Here is a 20,824-nt window from a genome sequence, read left to right as displayed (position 1 = left end):
TTGAGACCCCGCTCCTCTGGGGATGAGAAACAGAGGGTGGGGGTGGTGATGTCCCTGCTTAGGGGGTCACCACAAGCCTGGGCATTCTCACTTTCCTCTTCTGCCCCTGAGAGAATGTCTGTGGATGCATTTTTTGAAGCCTTAGGGCTTATTTATGATGAGCCTGATAGAGTGCGGTTGGCTGAGGACAAAGTAATGAGTGTCTGTCAGGGGGAGCACTCGGCCGAATGGTTCTGTACTGAATTCAGACGTTGGGCAGCGGAGATTTCCTGGAGTGATGCCGCCCTTCGGGGGCTGTTCCACAGAGGCCTGTGTGAACGTCTGAAGGATGCTTTGGCACTCCATCCTCCGCCTGACTCCCTGGAGGATGCCATGGTCCAAGCGGTTCGCATGGATCGCAGGCTGCGGGCTAGAGGCATTATGCAACGGAAAACACCCTTATTCTTCAGTGGAGATGAGACCCAGGCTCTTCCTATGGCTATGGAGGTGAGCACTGTCACCTGTGAGGGAAAGGAAAGAAGACGCCGCCGGGAAAAGCAGTTGTGCTTCTATTATGGGAAATCTGGACATTGGAAGAAGGACTGCCCCTCCTGTCCGTCATCCTCCAAGATGGCGGGAAACGACTAGGTCTGGGTAGTAATCGAGGAGGCTACCCAGACCTTCAGGTACAATTTTCCTCATGTGCAAAGATGGTGCTGCAGGTGGAACTGGAACTTGGTTATGGTCCTGTTCAGACTACTGCTTTTATTGACTGCGGATCGGCTGTGAACCTGATTGATACCAAGGTTATGACACTTAATAAGATAGGGACAGTCAGGCTTCATGATCCTGTTAAACTTGTGGCAATTTACTCATCTCCTCTTACCCAAGATGGTATCTGTTGCAGGTCTGAACTTTTTTCTCTAAAAGTGGGTTCCACTCATGTGGAGAAACTAAGTTGTCTGGTGCTAGATAACTTGCCTGCAGGACTGGTACTGGGGATGCCTTGGCTTCAACGCCATAATCCTACCATTGATTGGGTTACAGGGGAAATCACTCAATGGGGATGCAATAATAAATGTGGTAACCGGGGACATCTTGTTAACGCTGTTAAATCCATGTCTGTGTCGTCTGTCGATCTGGAAGGTATTCCGGAGTACCTGAAAGATTTCAAAGACGTTTTTTCCGAAAGTGAGGCTGAGGCGCTGCCACCACATAGACCCTATGATTGTGCCATTGATTTAGTACCCGGAGCCAAGTTACCTAAGGCTCGATTGTTCAATTTGTCTGGGCCAGAGCGCCAAGCCATGAAGGAGTACATAGCTGAGAGTCTCCGCAAAGGGCATATCAGGCCTTCTGTGTCACCTGTGGCAGCAGGGTTCTTCTTTGTGAAGAAAAAAGATGGTGGTTTGCGGCCGTGCCTCGACTTTCGGGAACTGAACAAGATAACGGTTAGGAACTCTTACCCGCTTCCCCTCATCCCAGACTTATGTAACGAGTTAGCTGGGGCCCAATGGTTCTCCAAGTTAGATCTGCGGGGGGCCTACAATCTGATAAGGGTTCGGGAAGGGGACGAGTGGAAAACGGAATTCCTCACATCAGAAGGACTCTTTGAGAACCTGGTAATGCCATTTGGGTTAACTAATGCACCCGCTATTTTCCAAAATTTCATCAACGTTGTGTTTTCTGATCTGATAGGCCGTTTTGTTATTATTTATTTGGATGATATTTTGGTGTATTCCCCGGACAGTCAATCTCACTTGCAACATCTAAAGACAGTTCTCCAGAGACTCAGGGAGAACCAATTGTTCGCCAAATTGGAAAAATGTTTGTTTTTTGTACAGGAGCTGTCTTTTTTGGGGTTGATTGTGTCCTCTGAGGGGTTTCATATGGATCCTAAGAAGGTGCTGGCGATCGCTGACTGGGTTCAGCCTCGAGATCTCAAGGGGCTCCAGCGCTTCTTAGGATTTGCGAACTATTATCGGAGATTCATTAAAGGTTTCTCACAAGTGGTGAAACCACTCACAGATCTTACCCAGAAGGGAGCTGATGTAAAAAATTGGTCTGTACTCGCTAAGGAATCCTTCTCAGCGATTAAGAAATGTTTCATGTCTGCCCCGGTGTTGGTGCAACCTGACCCGTCCAAACCATTCATTGTGGAGGTGGATGCTTCTGAAGTGGGGGTGGGGGCTGTGCTGTCCCAGGGTCCGGCCACCCTTACCAATCTCAAACCCTGTGCCTTCTTCTCCAAGAAGTTCTCTTCAGCTGAGAAAAACTATGATGTAGGCAATAGAGAACTTCTTGCGATCAAGCTGGCGTTTGAGGAATGGAGGCACTTTTTGGAAGGGGCGGCTCACCCTATCACGGTTGTCACGGATCACAAAAATTTGGCATACCTTGAATCTGCTAAGAGGCTTACTCCTAGACAGGCCCGTTGGTCACTTTTTTTTCACGATTTCAGTTCTCAATTACTTTTCGACCGGGGTCCAAAAATGTTAAAGCGGATGCCCTGTCCAGAAGTTTTGATCCAGTGTCTCCCCCTGAGCCGCCGTCCTCCATTCTTCCCCCAGGGGTGGTAGTGGCGGGGGTCTCAACTGAGTTGGAACAAAAAATCCTAAGGGCTCAAGCCCTAGCTCCGGCAACCAGGCCAAGCGATAAACTGTTTGTTCCAGATTCATTGCGGCCTAGACTTCTGCAGGAGTTTGATGATTCTAGGCTGAGTGCTCATCCAGGTATCAAGGACCGATGTCAAGGAATTTGTTTCTGCTTGTGACATATGTGCCCGTTCCAAAAGCTCGCATAACCGACCGGCTGGGGAACTCATACCTTTACCGGTTCCTGATAGGCCATGGACTCATCTTTCCATGGATTTTATTACCGGCCTTCCACCTTCCAGGGGCAATACCGTGATCTGGGTGGTGGTGGATAGGTTTTCTAAACAGGCCCATTTCATTCCCTTGGCAGCATTACCTTCAGCAGAAACGTTGTCAAGATTGTTTGTGCAGCATGTGGTCCGATTGCATGGGGTACCCCTGAATGTTGTGTCTGACAGAGGTGTGCAGTTTGTGGCCAAATTTTGGAGGGCGTTCTGTATGAAATTGGGCATCTCACTCTCCTTCTCGTCGGCATATCACCCGGAGAGTAATGGTCAGACAGAACGCACCAATCAATCCCTGGAACAAATTCTCAGGTGTCTGACCTCCGCCAGACAGGAGGATTGGTGTGATGCGTTACCGTTGGCTGAATTCGCTTTTAACAACCGGGTGAGTCAGTCCACCAACATGTCCCCATTCCTGATTAACTATGGCTTTAATCCGCATTTTGGGGAGTTTTCTCGGGTGGATTCCGGTTGTCCAGGAGCAGAGGGGTCCGTTCAACGGTTAAAAAACCTCTGGGCTGAAGTCCGGCGTAATATCTCTCGAGCCCAGGGGAGATACAAATATTTTGCGGACAAAAAGAGAGCCTCGGGAGACATGTTTCAGGTGGGAGAGAAGGTTTGGCTCTCCACGCGTAACATCAACTTAAAGGTACCATCAGTTAAGTTGGGACCAAAGTTCATTGGTCCGTACGATATTATGGAGATAGTCAACCCTGTGGCATATAGGTTGCGTCTCCCCGCCTCCTTAAAAATATCTAATGTGTTCCATAAGTCTCTGTTGAAACCAGCAGGATCTGTCAAAGAGAACTCTGAGACTGTTGTTCCTCCAGTGCTGGTGGAGGGTCAATTGGAGTATGAGGTCGGACATATTGTGGACTCTCGGCGGGTGCGCCGCTCTTTGCAGTACCTGGTCCACTGGAAGGGATATGGACCAGAAGAGCGCTCATGGGTCCCTGCTCGCTCGGTACATGCAGATCGCCTGGTTCAGGCGTTCCATGCCAAGTACCCGGGGAAGCCTGGGGGTCCAGAGGCCCCCCGTTGAGAGGGGGGTACTGTCATGATCCCAGTGCAGGTTTTTGAGCTGCACACCGGGGGGTTAATGTCTGGAGCTCTGTGCAGGTTTTGACCTGCACACTTGGGGTTAATGATTGTGGCCTCTTTCTGGTTCTGGGAGAGCTTCATAAACCCCTGGGTAGCTTCAATCCCTGCCAGTTATACTTTTGCCTTTGGCCTAGTGTGCTGACCCCCGTGTGCCTGTTTGTTGCTATAGCTTGTTTATATGGTTCTGACCCAATTCTGTTTCCCGTTGTGAGTTTGCCTGTTGATTTTGTACTGCGTTATTATCTGTGTATGACTCATTGCCTGTGACTTGACTACTCTCTGCTCGCCCCTCTTGTACCTTGCAACTATCTGTGTATGACTCATTGCCTGTGACCTGACTACTCTCTGCTCGCCCCTCTGGTACCTTGCAGCTATATCTGTGTGTGACTCATTGGCTACGTCCTGACTATTCTCACTGTCTATGCCCCTTGGTAACTTTGTCTCGCAGTTACTCTGCTAGGAATTGTCTTGCAGCTCCTAGCTCTGTGGAGTTTAGGCCACGCCCCTAGCAGTCACGTGCTTCAGGTCCTGCGGGTGTGAAGTACACATCTACTCGGTTGCTGCCCGCTCCACAGGTATCTTTGAGCACTGTTCGCTTTACTCAGGACACGCGCACTGGCTCAGTGAGCAAGTTCACTGCGGTGTCTCTGACAGAAAATTTTTGTGAAAAAAAAGTACTTTTTCATTTTTATGGATCAATTTGTGAAGCACCCGGGGGTTCAAAGTGCTCATATGCATCTAGATAAGTTCCTTGGGGGTCTAGTTTCCAAAATGGGGTCACTTGAGGGGGAGCTCCAATGTTTAGGTACACAGGGGCTCTCCAAACGCGACATGGCAACCGCTAAATATTCCAGCATATTTTCCATTCAAAAAGTCAAATAGCGCTCCTTCCCTTCCGAGCCCTGCCGTGCGCCCAAACAGTGGTTTATGACCACATATGAGGTATCGGTTTACTCAGGAGAAATTGCTCAACAAATTTTGCGAACCATTTTATCCTGTTGCCCATGTGAAAATGAAAAAATTGATGCTAAAAGAACATTTTTGTTGGAAAAATTAAAGTGTCCATTTTTCCTTCCACGTTGCTTTAGTTCCTGTGAAGCACCTGAAGGGTTAATAATCTTCTTGAATGTAGTTTAGAGCACCTTGAGGGGTGCAGTTTTTAGAATGGTGTCACTTTTGGGTATTTTCTGCCATAGAAACCCCTCAAAGGGAAATCAGAGGGACAGGTGGTCGCTAAAAAAAAATGGTTTTGTAAATTTTGTTGTAAAGATGAGAAATCACTGTCAACTTTTCCATGATTCCAATTTCACATGGTTGAGCGCACTTGGGATCTGCCCCCAAGGCCCTGCCCATGCCCAATGTTTGGTCCGTAGACCGCGGCTAGGAGTTAGTCCCGCTTTTGTGCCCAGCAGTGATGATTGATCTGCTGGGCTTCAGGGCGCTGGATGCTTATGTTTCCTGTCTTTCAGATGTTCTAGGGCAACAGTGACAACAAGCAAATACTCGAGCAGCCCTGGATAATCCACGCCGGCAGGATGATAAGATCCGGCGGAAGATGGAGCCTATGAGAAGAGAAGTGAATATAATGTAAGTGATGGGACGCCATCGGACATGATACTACTGTGCGGTCACTGTGGCCGGACGGCAGAGGAATATTATCACACAGAGGTCAGGGGTCATTGTCAGCCATCATACATGTGATAATCCCATCACTGACAGATGACATCTGCTCCACATGAATGATTCTCACTAACATCACACAACATGGGGCCGATTCTCACACTTACCTCGTCTCTTTTTCCCCTTTTTTCCTTTTTCTGATTTTTCTTCTTTACTCAGATTTGTTGCAGATATTCTTTCTGTCTGAGCTGGAAAATCTGATCAGAAAGTAAAAAACAAAACCTCAGTAACGCCATATCCTAATGGGATCTGCTTTGTCTCCTGTATATAGTAGGATTGTTCTAGTCCTGTCTCCTATAGTCCTGATAATCTGGTATTATATCATAATAGGGCAGAATAAGTCCTATATAATGTACATAATCCCATCTGAGGGGCATTAGATGTGTCACTGATATAGAGCAGTAAGCGCCCTGTGTGCCGCCATGTGGTGCATCACTGATGAGCGATATTCTACTATAGGAGACAATGTCGCCTTATGATGATGTAGGTTATTGGATCCCACAACGCATCTCACAGAATCCATGAAAAAGCTCCTGTGCAAAATTAGTGAAATAGAGATGCAGTATGGGCCCATGGGCAACATAAATAACAAAGGAGACCTATTACAGAAAAACCATGTGGAGATATTGGAGCCTTGAAGTCAACATTCACATTGTTTTTGCTGTAGACATGGACATACCTGATAGTGGGGACGAGGATGGTAAGATGGTAATAGCGTCGTCGTCTCCATCAGATACGGGGACAGATCCTTTCTGCCTGTTAGGAAGAAAAAAACTCATAAATCACAAGTAAACGCATTATAAAAGGGGTTGTCTATAAGAACACCAACTATAAGGCCTAATGGGAGATATGACTGCCATAGTAGGGAAGGTCTTCTGCTCAACGCTACCTTCTACTAAGAATGTGTGGCATGTAATACTACATCTCTCCTACAGTGTCGGCAGCACGAAAAATGCACGACCGGCGGCAGATATTGGCTGTTATCACCAATGGTTTCTGAAGCCAAATGCACAAAGACCGCTAACCATGGGATGGTGGGTGCTGCATGTGATATTCTGGTATTTATGGCCTATATTTGGTGATGAGCTCCCAGTAATGACCCCATAATCTACTTACTTTTCTGAAACGTTTGTGTTGGATTTTGGTGCACACTCTGGAGGGGACTCGGGATCCTCCTCATCCTCTGAGTCCAGATGTTTCTTTATCTCAGAATGATCTACAAGACATAGGTAATGAAGTGTTATTAGAGGTTGTCAGTATAACGTAGTCACCATTTATACATGAAACATGGAAAACATAAAAACCATGTGGAGATATTTGAGCCTTGAAGTCAACATTCACATTGTTGGTGCTGTAGACATAGACATACCTGAAAGTTGGGACAAGGATGGCAAGAGAAAAGCAGAATCATCACTATCAAATATGAGGACAGATTCTTTCTGCCTGTATGGAAGAAGAAAAACAAGTAAATCACAAGTAAACGCATTATAAAAGGGGTTGTCTCACTATAAGAACACCGACTATAAGGCCTAATAGGACATATGACTGCCATAGTGGGGAAGGTCTTCTGCTCAAAACTAACCTTTATAGAGCAGAGCAGAAAACAACTACCATGAATATCTGGCATATTATATGACATCTCTCCTATAGTGTTGGGGGGCAGCACTAAAAATGCATAACCATCCACAATTATGGGCTGTTATCACCAGAAGTTACTAATGCCAAATGCACAATGACCGCTAACCAAGGGATGGTGGATGCTGCATGTGATATTATGGTATTTATGGCCTATATTTGGTGATGAGCTCCCAGTAATGACCCCATAATCTACTTACTTTTCTGAAACGTTTGTGCTGGATTTTGGTGCACACTCTGGAGGGGACTCGGGATCCTCCTCATCCTCTGAGTCCAGATGTTTCTTTATCTCAGAATGATCTACAAGACATAGGTAATGAAGTGTTATTAGAGGTTGTCAGTATAACATAGTCACCATTTATACATGAAACATGGAAAACATAAAAACCATGTATGGATATTTGAGCCTTGAAGTCAACATTCACATTGTTGGTGCTGTAGACATAGACATACCTGAAAGTTGGGACAAGGATGGCAAGAGAAAAGCAGAATCATCACTATCAAATATGAGGACAGATTCTTTCTGCCTGTATGGAAGAAGAAAAACAAGTAAATCACAAGTAAACGCATTATAAAAGGGGTTGTCTCACTATAAGAACACCGACTATAAGGCCTAATAGGACATATGACTGCCATAGTGGGGAAGGTCTTCTGCTCAAAACTAACCTTTATAGAGCAGAGCAGAAAACAACTACCATGAATATCTGGCATATTATATGACATCTCTCCTATAGTGTTGGGGGGCAGCACTAAAAATGCATAACCATCCACAATTATGGGCTGTTATCACCAGAAGTTACTAATGCCAAATGCACAATGACCGCTAACCAAGGGATAGTGGATGCTGCATGTGATATTATGGTATTTATGGCCTATATTTGGTGATGAGCTCCCAGTAATGACCCCATAATCTACTTACTTTTCTGAAACGTTTGTGCTGGATTTTGGTGCACACTCTGGAGGGGACTCGGGATCCTCCTCATCCTCTGAGTCCAGATGTTTCTTTATCTCAGAATGATCTACAAGACATAGGTAATGAAGTGTTATTAGAGGTTGTCAGTATAACGTAGTCACCATTTATACATGAAACATGGAAAACATAAAAACCATGTATGGATATTTGAGCCTTGAAGTCAACATTCACATTGTTGGTGCTGTAGACATGGACATACCTGATAGATGGGACAAGGATGGCAAGAGAAAAGTAGAATCATCACTATCAAATATGAGGACAGATTCTTTCTGCCTGTATGGAAGAAGAAAAACAAGTAAATCACAAGTAAACGCATTATAAAAGGGGTTGTCTCACTATAAGAACACCGACTATAAGGCCTAATAGGACATATGACTGCCATAGTGGGGAAGGTCTTCTGCTCAAAACTAACTTTTATGGAGTGGAGCAGAAAACAAGTACCAAGAATATCTGGCTTATTATTTGACATCTCTCCTACAGTGTTGGGGGCAGCACTAAAAATGCATAACCATCCACAATTATGGGCTGTTATCAGAAGAAGTTACTAAGACCAAATGCACAATGACCGCTAATCATGGGATGGTGGATGCTGCATGTGATATTATGGTATTTATATCCTATATTTGGTGGTGAGCTCCCAGTAATGACCCCATAAGCTACTTACTTTTCTGAGACATTTGTGCTAGATTTTGGTGCACACTCTGGAGGGGACTCGGGATCCTCCTCATCCTCTGAGTCCAGATGTTTCTTCATCTCAGAATGATCTAGAAGACATAGGTAATGAAGTGTTATTAGAAGTTGTCAGTATAACATGGTCACCATTTATACATGAAACATGGAAAACTTAAGAGACCTATTACAGAAAAACCATGTGGAAATATTGGAGCCTTGAAGTCAACATTCCCATTGTAGGTGCTGTAGACATGGACATACCTGACAGTTGGAACAATAATGGCAAGAAACAAATAGCGTTGTCGCTATCAGATAAGGGAACAGATTCTTTCTGCCTGTTTGGAAGAAGAAAAACATGTAAATCACAAGTAAACGCATTATAAAAGGGGTTGTCTCACTATAAGAACACCGACAATAAGGCCTAATAGGACATATGACTGCCATAGCGGGGAAGGTCTTCTGCTCAAAACTAACTTTTATCGAGTGGAGTGGAAAACAACTACCATGAATATCTGGCATATAATAATACATCGCTCCTTCAGAGTGGGCAGTTCTAAAAATGCATGACTGGCCTCGAGTATAGGCTGTTATTACCAGCAATTACTAAGGCCAAAAGCACATTGACTGCTAACCATGGGATGGTGGATGTTGCATTTGATATTATGATATTTATGTCCCATATTTGGTGTGCACATAATCAGCCTCGAGATCCCAGTAATAGCCCCATAATCTACTCACATTTCTGAGATATTTGTGCTGGATTCTAGGGTACAATCTGGAGAAGACTTGGGATTCTCATTAATCTTCATTCTGTTAGCGGTGGTAAGGAGCTACATGCGGAAGCAATAAGATATGAAATAATTGTATGTCTACCTTCATAGGTCTTTTTATACATATTTTTGATTTATTAATCACATACTTTAAAAAGCCTTTCAGAAGATGATGTAAAATTTTTAAAGTCAAGGCTCTCATTGTCCTCACTTGTGGCCTTCTCATCCTCTGAGACGAGATGTTTCTTCATATCCCAAAGGTCTGCAAGACATAGGTAATGAAGTGTTATTAGAGATTGTCAGTATAATAGAGTCACCATTTATTAATGGGAACCAATTGTCACAAAATAAGGAAGACGAGACAAATAGACACTTAGTCTAGATGATGGCTCCTTCTACTTACTGGTAAATAAGCTGGTGTCCACAAGCTGAGGAACGTACACTAGCTTTTGACTTAGAAGGGAATCAAAGTCTAAGTCAACAAGAAATGGATGACCCCTGATCTCAAAAGCTCCTCCTGGATAAAGGAAAACAAAAGTGATTCGGACATTGTCAGAGACAGCTTCATATCTGAACAGTTTATCTTAATTAGAACTAATTACACAACTGAGCAGACATGTAGGAAATAGAATGAAAATCTTAGTAGGGAGAACTATAAATGATGAAGCTGATAGAGAAGTAATGATCCTCATGGACATGAGTGATACGTCATCGGTGTAACAAGGGAATATTGATATTATTGTATCTGTTACCTGTCCCAAGTCTATCCACAGGATTTGCTCTGAGCAGCTGACTGATGAGGTCCTGCAGAAGGCTATCCACAGGATTTATACTGAGCAGCTGAGTGATGAGGTCCTGCAGCTGAGTGATGGGGTCCTGATCATCAGATAGAGTAGCTTGATAAGTATCCCAAATTATATCTCCTGTTATATAGAAAGTTACAGAAAATAAATCCTCTGTATTGGACTATAAGGTAAAGCAAAGGAAATAACTAAAGCCATGTAACCAGGCAAAGCAATGATGGGATTATTCTACTTACCACCGACAATATTTTTATTCAGCCCAGTTTGGAAATCCCCATCAAATGGTGTATAGCCATGGACAAATTCATATAATATGATGCCCATTGACCACCAGTCAATAGGTCTTCCGTAGCCTTTCTTCAGGATGACCTCAGGGGCTGTGTACCACGGGGTGCCACACACCTGGAAACCAACAGAAGATAGAGATGAGAATCGATGAAACGATTATTATGACAAGTTCTTGACATAATAACAGAATTAGAGAAGATAAAATATCAGTGGAAAAGCTGTCTAAAAATGAAGAATGTGGGGAAGAGAAAATAGAGTTATGAGATTTGTACAGAACAAGCTAAGTTCCTGTGTGTAATGCTGACCTCCTCATCCTGGAACTCTCTGGAGATGTCCTCTGCTGATTGCTTGTAGATGTTGGTGTGTGGTATCATGACACCAACTTTTGAAAGTCCAAAGTCGCTAATTTTAATATGTCCAGCAGATGTTATCAGGAAGCTGTGAAAGAGAAGATGATTTTAGCTTTATTGTCCATGAGATGATAAGGGATAACTTCCCCCCTTTGTTATACTACAGGTATGCACTTACTTCTCCGGCTTCAGGTCTCTGTGCACCACACCGTAACTATGCAGGTATTCCACACCAAGGACCGCTTCTGCAAAGTACAAGCGGGCCAACGGGACAGGGAAATGACCCATCATGTTTAGAAGGGTCCGACAGTCTCCACCTATAGAAGAAAGGAAATATGACCGGTGAGGGGTTTATACAGCAGAACACCATGATCTATAAAGAGAAGTGAGCAGAAACATTGGGGCAGGAGAAAATATATAAGCACAGAATGTACAGAATATTAGTCTGAGGTCATGATGAAATTGTTGTCCAAGTAACTAATGACATAAAGTGATGTCACATCTCGTCTACAGCTGGAGATATTGACGTGCTCAGTGCGGACCGACAGGGAGATCCCACACATCAATGACTTTCCGGGCACCATGGTAAGAGATAACCTATAGTAAATGCTCTGTGGGGATGTAACCATCCATGGGGATAAGTCTTAATGATGTGAGAGGTGATAAGATGTCAGCAGACATGGGCTGAATATAACACAAGGTGTGGGTCCTACCTCCTACATACTCCATGACCATACACAGGTCAGATCTCGTAGGGAAAGAGCAGAGCATGGAGGCCACAAAGGGACAATCTGCGAATGTTAGGATGTCCCGCTCCAGAAAGGCCATGTCCACTCTAATAGGAGTTTTCAGGCTCCTCTTGGTCACTTTCTTCATGGCAAAGGTCTGTTGTGATTCTTTGTGGCGCACTAGGTAGACGGCCCTGAAGAGAAGGAGAATCCATGGTTTATAATAAATCCTTATTAACAGTCTATATACACAAGTCATTCCATGATCTTTTATACTAATGTATAATAGCAGCTAGAAATCCACATCTAGAACCCATGAAATAACACTCCATAGATGATGGGAGGTCTGCACCACGCCACGTCTGCCCTCACCAGGTCACATTGTAGATGAGAGAATCTACCGAAATTCATCTTGGGCAGATTCCCTATAACCCACCAATAGATAGGATTCAGTAAAAATAAAAATTGGATAAAATTGAAAATGCTCCAATAGTCGTAAGAAGTTGGTTTTTGGCTTTCTCCACAGCCCGTGGCAGAATAAATGGAGGGGCAGGAAGAGGTTAAAATTTAATTAAACACATTAGACCCACTTGTCCTCGTCCCTGCCCATCCATCATTGCAGTGCTCCATCCTCTGTGCCGGTCTTTGGCTGTTCTTCCTTCTGCTGCTGGGGCCGGTGATCGGACTCACATGGTTATGGTGGAGGGTGGGGGTGCAGATGTCATTACCGTCAGTATCGTGTCACCCCTCACGTGACCGTGTGCAACCAATTACTCTTATCAGCTCCATAATGGGGCCCCAAAAAACCTAAGATCGATGCGGAGGACAGGGAAACTGGTGTAGGCGGAAGCAGAAGAGCAGAGGAGGTCTAGGACCGGGGAGTGTCGTCTATTATATCATCCCTTTCCTTACAGACTGATTGGTTACAGAACAGTTCGCTCAGCTGTAGATAACTGAGCTGAATAGTGACCTGGAGATGTGGACTCCAATCGTTTCCCTATGACAACACTGACTGGCAGAGCACAGAGGCCGAAGCATTGTCATAGGGAACCCTGAGAAATGGGGATTATGGGAACAGAAATCTCACCCAAAACCTCCTCTGCCGATCAGTTTAGATGTTTCATAGTCGCTCATACGCGGTTCTCCTGCCGGGATCAATGATTTCATCAAGTCCTAAAAAAGAATTAGAAATAATACTAAGATCTAGAAGCTGCAGGAAAACATCTCAGGATGAATCTGTCAGCAGCATAAACCTGGTGACAGATTCCATTTACTATAAATACTATTCTCTAACACCATAGAGTCATCTACGCTTATAACAGAGCCGTCCCATGGTTATATGGGGATAATACTGGACGGGTCACTCACACCCCATGATCTGGTGATACACAGACACCCCTATGGCTCTATAATACTTACACCGGCAGATTCTTGGATCTCCGGGATCCCACAGATTCCACTGTTGGGATTCGCCAGCGCTGATGGTACTAAAATAGTGATAAAGTGATGAAGAAATAAAATATATTAGTCGATATCAATCCTACATACATAATACCGCAACATAAGGGAGAAATAACAAGACGTCTGTAAACGGGAATAATACGGACGTATGGTGCATCCATAGATTAATGTAAGGTAAGTGGTGGCGGACCCCCAATCATCACATGAATGAGGACCCCCACCCTCGCTGCACACTCCTATATGTAACATGTGCTGACAGGTCCCATTCCATGGAGTAGAGAGTGATCTGCCATTATTCCCTGCTGTGTAATATCTGTATATAATAGGGGGAACGTCCTACACCGTCATCCCACCACTCCTATATGTAACATGTGCTGACAGGTCCCATTCCATGGAGTAGAGAGTGATCTGCCATTATTCCCTGCTGTGTAACATCTGTATATAATAGGGGAATGTCCTACACCATCATCCCACCACTCCTATATGTAACATGTGCTGACAGGTCCATTACATGGAGTAGAGAGTGATCTGCCATTATTCCCTGCTGTGTAATATCTGGATATAATAAGGGAACGTCCTACACCGTCATCCCACCACTCCTATATGTAACATGTGCTGACAGGTCCCATTCCATGGAGTAGAGAGTGATCTGCCATTATTCCCTGCTGTGTAACATCTGTATATAATAGGGGAATGTCCTACACCATCATCCCACCACTCCTATATGTAACATGTGCTGACAGGTCCATTACATGGAGTAGAGAGTGATCTGCCATTATTCCCTGCTGTGTAATATCTGGATATAATAAGGGAACGTCCTACACCGTCATCCCACCACTCCTATATGTAATATGTGCTGACAGGTTCCATTACATGGAGTAGAGAGTGATCTGCCATTATTCCCTGCTGTGTAATATCTGGATATAATAGGGGAACGTCCTACACCGTCATCCCACCACTCCTATATGTAATATGTGCTGACAGGTCCATTACATGGAGTAGGGAGTGATCTGCCATTATTCCCTGCTGTGTAATATCTGGATATAATAGGGGAACGTCCTACACCGTCATCCCACCACTCCTATATGTAACATGTGCTGACAGGTTCCATTACATGGAGTAGAGAGTGATCTACCATTATTCCCTGCTGTGTAATATCTGTATATAATAGGGGAACGTCCTACACCGTCATCCCACCACTCCTATATGTAACATGTGCTGACAGGTTCCATTACATGGAGTAGAGAGTGATCTGCCATTATTCCCTGCTGTGTAATATCTGGATATAATAGGGGAACGTCCTACACCGTCATCCCACCACTCCTATATGTAATATGTGCTGACAGGTCCATTACATGGAGTAGGGAGTGATCTGCCATTATTCCCTGCTGTGTAATATCTGGATATAATAGGGGAACGTCCTACACCGTCATCCCACCACTCCTATATGTAACATGTGCTGACAGGTTCCATTACATGGAGTAGAGAGTGATCTACCATTATTCCCTGCTGTGTAATATCTGTATATAATAGGGGAACGTCCTACACCGTCATCCCACCACTCCTATATGTAACATGTGCTGACAGGTCCATTACATGGAGTAGAGAGTGATCTGCCATTATTCCCTGCTGTGTAACATCTGTATATAATAGGGGAATGTCCTACACCGTCATCCCACCACTCCTATATGTAACATGTGCTGACAGGTTACATTACATGGAGTAGAGAGTGATCTGCCATTATTCCCTGCTGTGTAATATCTGGATATAATAGGGGAACGTCCTACACCGTCATCCCACCACTCCTATATGTAACATGTGCTGACAGGTCCCATTACATGGAGTAGAGAGTGATCTGCCATTATTCCCTGCTGTGTAACATCTGTATATAATAGGGGAATGTCCTACACCGTCATCCCACCACTCCTATATGTAACATGTGCTGACAGGTTACATTACATGGAGTAGAGAGTGATCTGCCATTATTCCCTGCTGTGTAATATCTTGATATAATAGGGGAACGTCCTACACCGTCATCCCACCACTCCTATATGTAACATGTGCTGACAGGTCCCATTACATGGAGTAGGGAGTGATCTGTCATTATTCCCTGCTGTGTAATATCTGTATATAATAGGGGAGCGTCCTACACCGTCATCCCACCACTCCTATATGTAACATGTGCTGACAGGTCCCATTACATGGAGTAGAGAGTGATCTGCCATTATTCCCTGCTGTGTAATATCTGTATATAATAGGGGAGCATCCTACACCGTCATCCCACCACTCCTATATGTAACATGTGCTGACAGGTCCCATTCCATGGAGTAGAGAGTGATCTGCCATTATTCCCTGCTGTGTAATATCTGGATATAATAGGGGAACGTCCTACACCGTCATCCCACCACTCCTATATGTAATATGTGCTGACAGGTCCATTACATGGAGTAGAGAGTGATCTGCCATTATTCCCTGCTGTGTAATATCTGGATATAATAGGGGGAACGTCCTACACCGTCATCCCACCACTCCTATATGTAACATGTGCTGACAGGTCCCATTACATGGAGTAGAGAGTGATCTGCCATTATTCCCTGCTGTGTAATATCTGGATATAATAGGGGAACGTCCTACACCGTCATCCCACCACTCCTATATGTAACATGTGCTGACAGGTCCATTACATGGAGTAGGGAGTGATCTGTCATTATTCCCTGCTGTGTAATATCTGTATATAATAGGGGAACGTCCTACACCATCATCCCACCACTTCTATATGTAACATGTGCTGACAGGTCCCATTCCATGGAGTAGAGAGTGATCTGCCATTATTCCCTGCTGTGTAATATCTGTATATAATAGGGGAACGTCCTACACCGTCATCCCACCACTCCTATATGTAACATGTGCTGACAGGTCCCATTACATGGAGTAGGGAGTGATCTGCCATTATTCCCTGCTGTGTAATATCTGGATATAATAGGGGAATGTCCTACACCGTCATCCCACCACTCCTATATGTAATATGTGCTGACAGGTTCCATTACATGGAGTAGAGAGTGATCTGCCATTATTCCCTGCTGTATAATATCTGGATATAATAGGGGGAACGTCCTACACCGTCATCCCACCACTCCTATATGTAACATGTGCTGACAGGTCCCATTACATGGAGTAGAGTGTGATCTGCCATTATTCCCTGCTGTGTAATATCTGGATATAATAGGGGAACGTCCTACACCGTCATCCCACCACTCCTATATGTAACATGTGCTGACAGGTCCCATTACATGGAGTAGAGAGTGATCTACCATTATTCCCTGCTGTGTAATATCTGTATATAATAGGGGAACGTCCTACACCGTCATCCCACCACTCCTATATGTAACATGTGCTGACAGGTCCCATTCCAAGGAGTAGAGAGTGATCTGCCATTATTCCCTGCTGTGTAATATCTGTGTATAATAGGGGAACGTCCTACACCGTCATCCCACCACTCCTATATGTAACATGTGCTGACAGGTCCCATTCCATGGAGTAGAGAGTGATCTGCCATTATTCCCTGCTGTGTAATATCTGTATATAATAGGGGAACGTCCTACACCGTCATCCCACCACTCCTATATGTAACATGTGCTGACAGGTCCCATTCCATGGAGTAGAGAGTGATCTGCCATTATTCCCTGCTGTGTAATATCTGGATATAATAGGGGAACGTCCTACACCGTCATCCCACCACTCCTATATGTAATATGTGCTGACAGGTCCATTACATGGAATAGAGAGTGATCTGCCATTATTCCCTGCTGTGTAATATCTGGATATAATAGGGGGAACGTCCTACACCGTCATCCCACCACTCCTATATGTAACATGTGCTGACAGGTCCCATTACATGGAGTAGAGAGTGATCTGCCATTATTCCCTGCTGTGTAATATCTGGATATAATAGGGGAACGTCCTACACCGTCATCCCACCACTCCTATATGTAACATGTGCTGACAGGTCCCATTACATGGAGTAGAGAGTGATCTACCATTATTCCCTGCTGTGTAATATCTGTATATAATAGGGGAACGTCCTACACCGTCATCCCACCACTCCTATATGTAACATGTGCTGACAGGTCCCATTACATGGAGTAGAGAGTGATCTGCCATTATTCCCTGCTGTGTAATATCTGGATATAATAGGGGAACGTCCTACACCGTCATCCCACCACTCCTATATGTAACATGTGCTGACAGGTCCCATTCCATGGAGTAGAGAGTGATCTGCCATTATTCCCTGCTGTGTAATATCTGTATATAATAGGGGAACGTCCTACACCGTCATCCCACCACTCCTATATGTAACATGTGCTGACAGGTCCCATTACATGGAGTAGAGAGTGATCTGTCATTATTCCCTGCTGTGTAATATCTGGATATAATAGGGGAACATCCTACACCGTCATCCCACCACTCCTATATGTAACATGTGCTGACAGGTCCCATTACATGGAGTAGAGAGTGATCTGCCATTATTCCCTGCTGTGTAATATCTGTATATAATAGGGGAACGTCCTACACCGTCATCCCACCACTCCTATATGTAACATGTGCTGACAGGTCCCATTACATGGAGTAGAGAGTGATCTGCCATTATTCCCTGCTGTGTAATATCTGGATATAATAGGGGAACGTCCTACACCGTCATCCCACCACTCCTATATGTAACATGTGCTGACAGGTCCATTACATGGAGTAGGGAGTGATCTACCATTATTCCCTGCTGTGTAATATCTGTATATAATAGGGGAACGTCCTACACCGTCATCCCACCACTCCTATATGTAACATGTGCTGACAGGTCCCATTCCATGGAGTAGAGAGTGATCTGCCATTATTCCCTGCTGTGTAATATCTGGATATAATAGGGGAACGTCCTACACCGTCATCCCACCACTCCTATATGTAATATGTGCTGACAGGTCCATTACATGGAGTAGAGAGTGATCTGCCATTATTCCCTGCTGTGTAATATCTGGATATAATAGGGGGAATGTCCTACACCGTCATCCCACCACTCCTATATGTAACATGTGCTGACAGGTCCCATTACATGGAGTAGAGAGTGATCTGCCATTATTCCCTGCTGTGTAATATCTGGATATAATAGGGGAACGTCCTACACCGTCATCCCACCACTCCTATATGTAACATGTGCTGACAGGTCCCATTACATGGAGTAGAGAGTGATCTGCCATTATTCCCTGCTGTGTAATATCTGTATATAATAGGGGAGCGTCCTACACCGTCATCCCACCACTCCTATATGTAACATGTGCTGACAGGTCCCATTACATGGAGTAGAGAGTGATCTACCATTATTCCCTGCTGTGTAATATCTGTATATAATAGGGGGACGTCCTACACAGTCATCCCACCACTCCTATATGTAACATGTGCTGACAGGTCCCATTCCATGGAGTAGAGAGTGATCTGCCATTATTCCCTGCTGTGTAATATCTGGATATAATAGGGGAACGTCCTACACCGTCATCCCACCACTCCTATATGTAACATGTGCTGACAGGTCCCATTACATGGAGTAGAGAGTGATCTACCATTATTCCCTGCTGTGTAATATCTGTATATAATAGGGGGACGTCCTACACCGTCATCCCACCCCTCCTATATGTAACATGTGCTGACAGGTCCCATTCCATGGAGTAGAGAGTGATCTGCCATTATTCCCTGCTGTGTAATATCTGTATATAATAGGGGAGCGTCCTACACCGTCATCCCACCACTCCTATATGTAACATGTGCTGACAGGTCCCATTACATGGAGTAGAGAGTGATTTACCATTATTCCCTGCTGTGTAATATCTGTATATAATAGGGGGACGTCCTACACCGTCATCCCACCACTCCTATATGTAACATGTGCTGACAGGTCCCATTCCATGGAGTAGAGAGTGATCTGCCATTATTCCCTGCTGTGTAATATCTGGATATAATAGGGGAGCGTCCTACACCGTCATCCCACCACTCCTATATGTAACATGTGCTGACAGGTCCATTACATGGAGTAGAGAGTGATCTACCATTATTCCCTGCTGTGTAATATCTGGATATAATAGGGGAACGTCCTACACCGTCATCCCACCACTCCTATATGTAACATGTGCTGACAGGTCCCATTCCATGGAGTAGAGAGTGATCTGCCATTATTCCCTGCTGTGTAATATCTGGAGATTCCTTGTAGGAGGTTATGTGATCGGTTCACCTGTGATCAGATCGCTGCTCAGCTCCGGCTGACTCCTATTAGAGTCAGGGGTTTCCGGGGTCACAGTCGCCCCATATTCGTCGTCGCCTTCTGGTGTTTCCTGATAGATATAATACAGTTAATTAATATGTGGAAGATTTCACTAAATCACCAAATACATGAATCAGGAAGGAGTAAACCAACATTTACTGATGCACCAACTGTAACTCTACAAATCACGCGCCATCATGAGAGCTTTTCTTAGAAAAGTCTCTCACTTATGTGGATTATGTGACACCAGATCTTCTGATATCTGATTGGTGATCTGGAGAAGATCAGAAAACAAGGACGTGTGATAGAGAAGATGATGGCTCCTTACCGGGCGTTCCGGCGAGCAGGCCGGACCTTCTAATACATGCAGGACTTCTTCGGCCAGTTCCTTAACAAAAGCCAAATCTCCATATTGAGATCTATTTTCAGCCTATAAAGAAGAAAAGACACAAAAAGAAAAATTCAGAGATAAGAAAGGAAACAATGGAGGCGGCCATTGTATGTGTCCTCTGCTCCTCTCTGCATATCTAGGGACTCGTTGTGTTTTATATGGAAGGAAAGAAGAAGCTTCTCTCCCACAATTATTATCTATGACTATGGAGAAGATTTGTGCCGAGTGTCCGCCACTTACCTGCTGTAGTAATGTTCTGATGTTGTGACGTAAATCCGTCAGATACTCTGATGTTAGTTTATCTTCATTGTTTTTGGTCAGGCAGTCATTGACTAGCTCCACCACCAGCCGGTGAGTGAAACAGAGGACGCCATCGGGTGGTAGAAGCTCAGTGTTAGGGAGATTGTTGGTAAGTCTCCAACAGAGCATCTACCTGAAAATCGCTCAGACATAATCCAGACATAGTGAAAAATTGCAAACGCTCTCAGTCACTATAGAACCATAAATGGCACCGGTGACCCTGTGAACATTCTATAAGTAGGGACTGAGCTGTGATGTCACAATGGCCAAGAATCACCTGTGATGTCATAATGGGCTAGCATCACCAGTGATGTCATAATGGGCTAGCATCACCAGTGATGTCATAATGGGCTAGCATCACCAGTGATGTCATAATGGGCTAGCATCACCAGTGATGTCATAATGGGCTAGCATCACCAGTGATGTCATAATGGGCTAGCATCACCAGTGATGTCATAATGGGCTAGCATCACCAGTGATATCATAATGGGCTAGCATCACCAGTGATATC

General features: G+C 44.5%; 1 protein-coding gene and 1 long non-coding RNA gene across 2 annotated transcripts; both read right to left on the bottom strand.

Moving 5' to 3' along the window:
* Positions 1–4,934: 4,934 nt before the first annotated feature.
* On the bottom strand, positions 4,935–6,912 carry LOC141082219 (uncharacterized). The gene is made up of 4 exons (XR_012230467.1): positions 6,755–6,912; positions 6,318–6,394; positions 5,746–5,835; positions 4,935–5,520 (listed from the first exon to the last, which is right to left on the bottom strand). It is a non-coding gene; the product is annotated as an uncharacterized lncRNA (long non-coding RNA).
* A 142-nt stretch (positions 6,913–7,054) lies between these two features.
* Positions 7,055–20,416, bottom strand: LOC141082418 (microtubule-associated serine/threonine-protein kinase 3-like). The gene is made up of 17 exons (XM_073566359.1): positions 19,951–20,416; positions 19,593–19,692; positions 13,277–13,344; positions 12,945–13,030; positions 11,843–12,051; positions 11,308–11,446; positions 11,085–11,217; positions 10,728–10,893; positions 10,441–10,611; positions 10,092–10,205; positions 9,838–9,950; positions 9,657–9,748; positions 9,180–9,253; positions 8,911–9,010; positions 8,446–8,519; positions 7,727–7,800; positions 7,055–7,081 (listed from the first exon to the last, which is right to left on the bottom strand). Exons 4-17 carry the CDS (start codon positions 13,022–13,024, stop codon positions 7,055–7,057), a joined length of 1,566 nt encoding a protein of 521 aa, XP_073422460.1. The 5' UTR covers positions 13,025–13,030; positions 13,277–13,344; positions 19,593–19,692; positions 19,951–20,416.
* Between the last annotated feature and the right edge of the window lie 408 nt (positions 20,417–20,824).

The sequence above is a fragment of the Dendrobates tinctorius genome, unplaced genomic scaffold (genome assembly GCF_039654945.1).
Source record: "Dendrobates tinctorius isolate UK_male_01 unplaced genomic scaffold, ASM3965494v1 ptg000017l, whole genome shotgun sequence".
NCBI lineage: Eukaryota > Metazoa > Chordata > Amphibia > Anura > Dendrobatidae > Dendrobates > Dendrobates tinctorius.
Note: the sequence above shows the minus strand (reverse complement) of the source record. Positions and strands in the feature narration are given on the sequence as shown.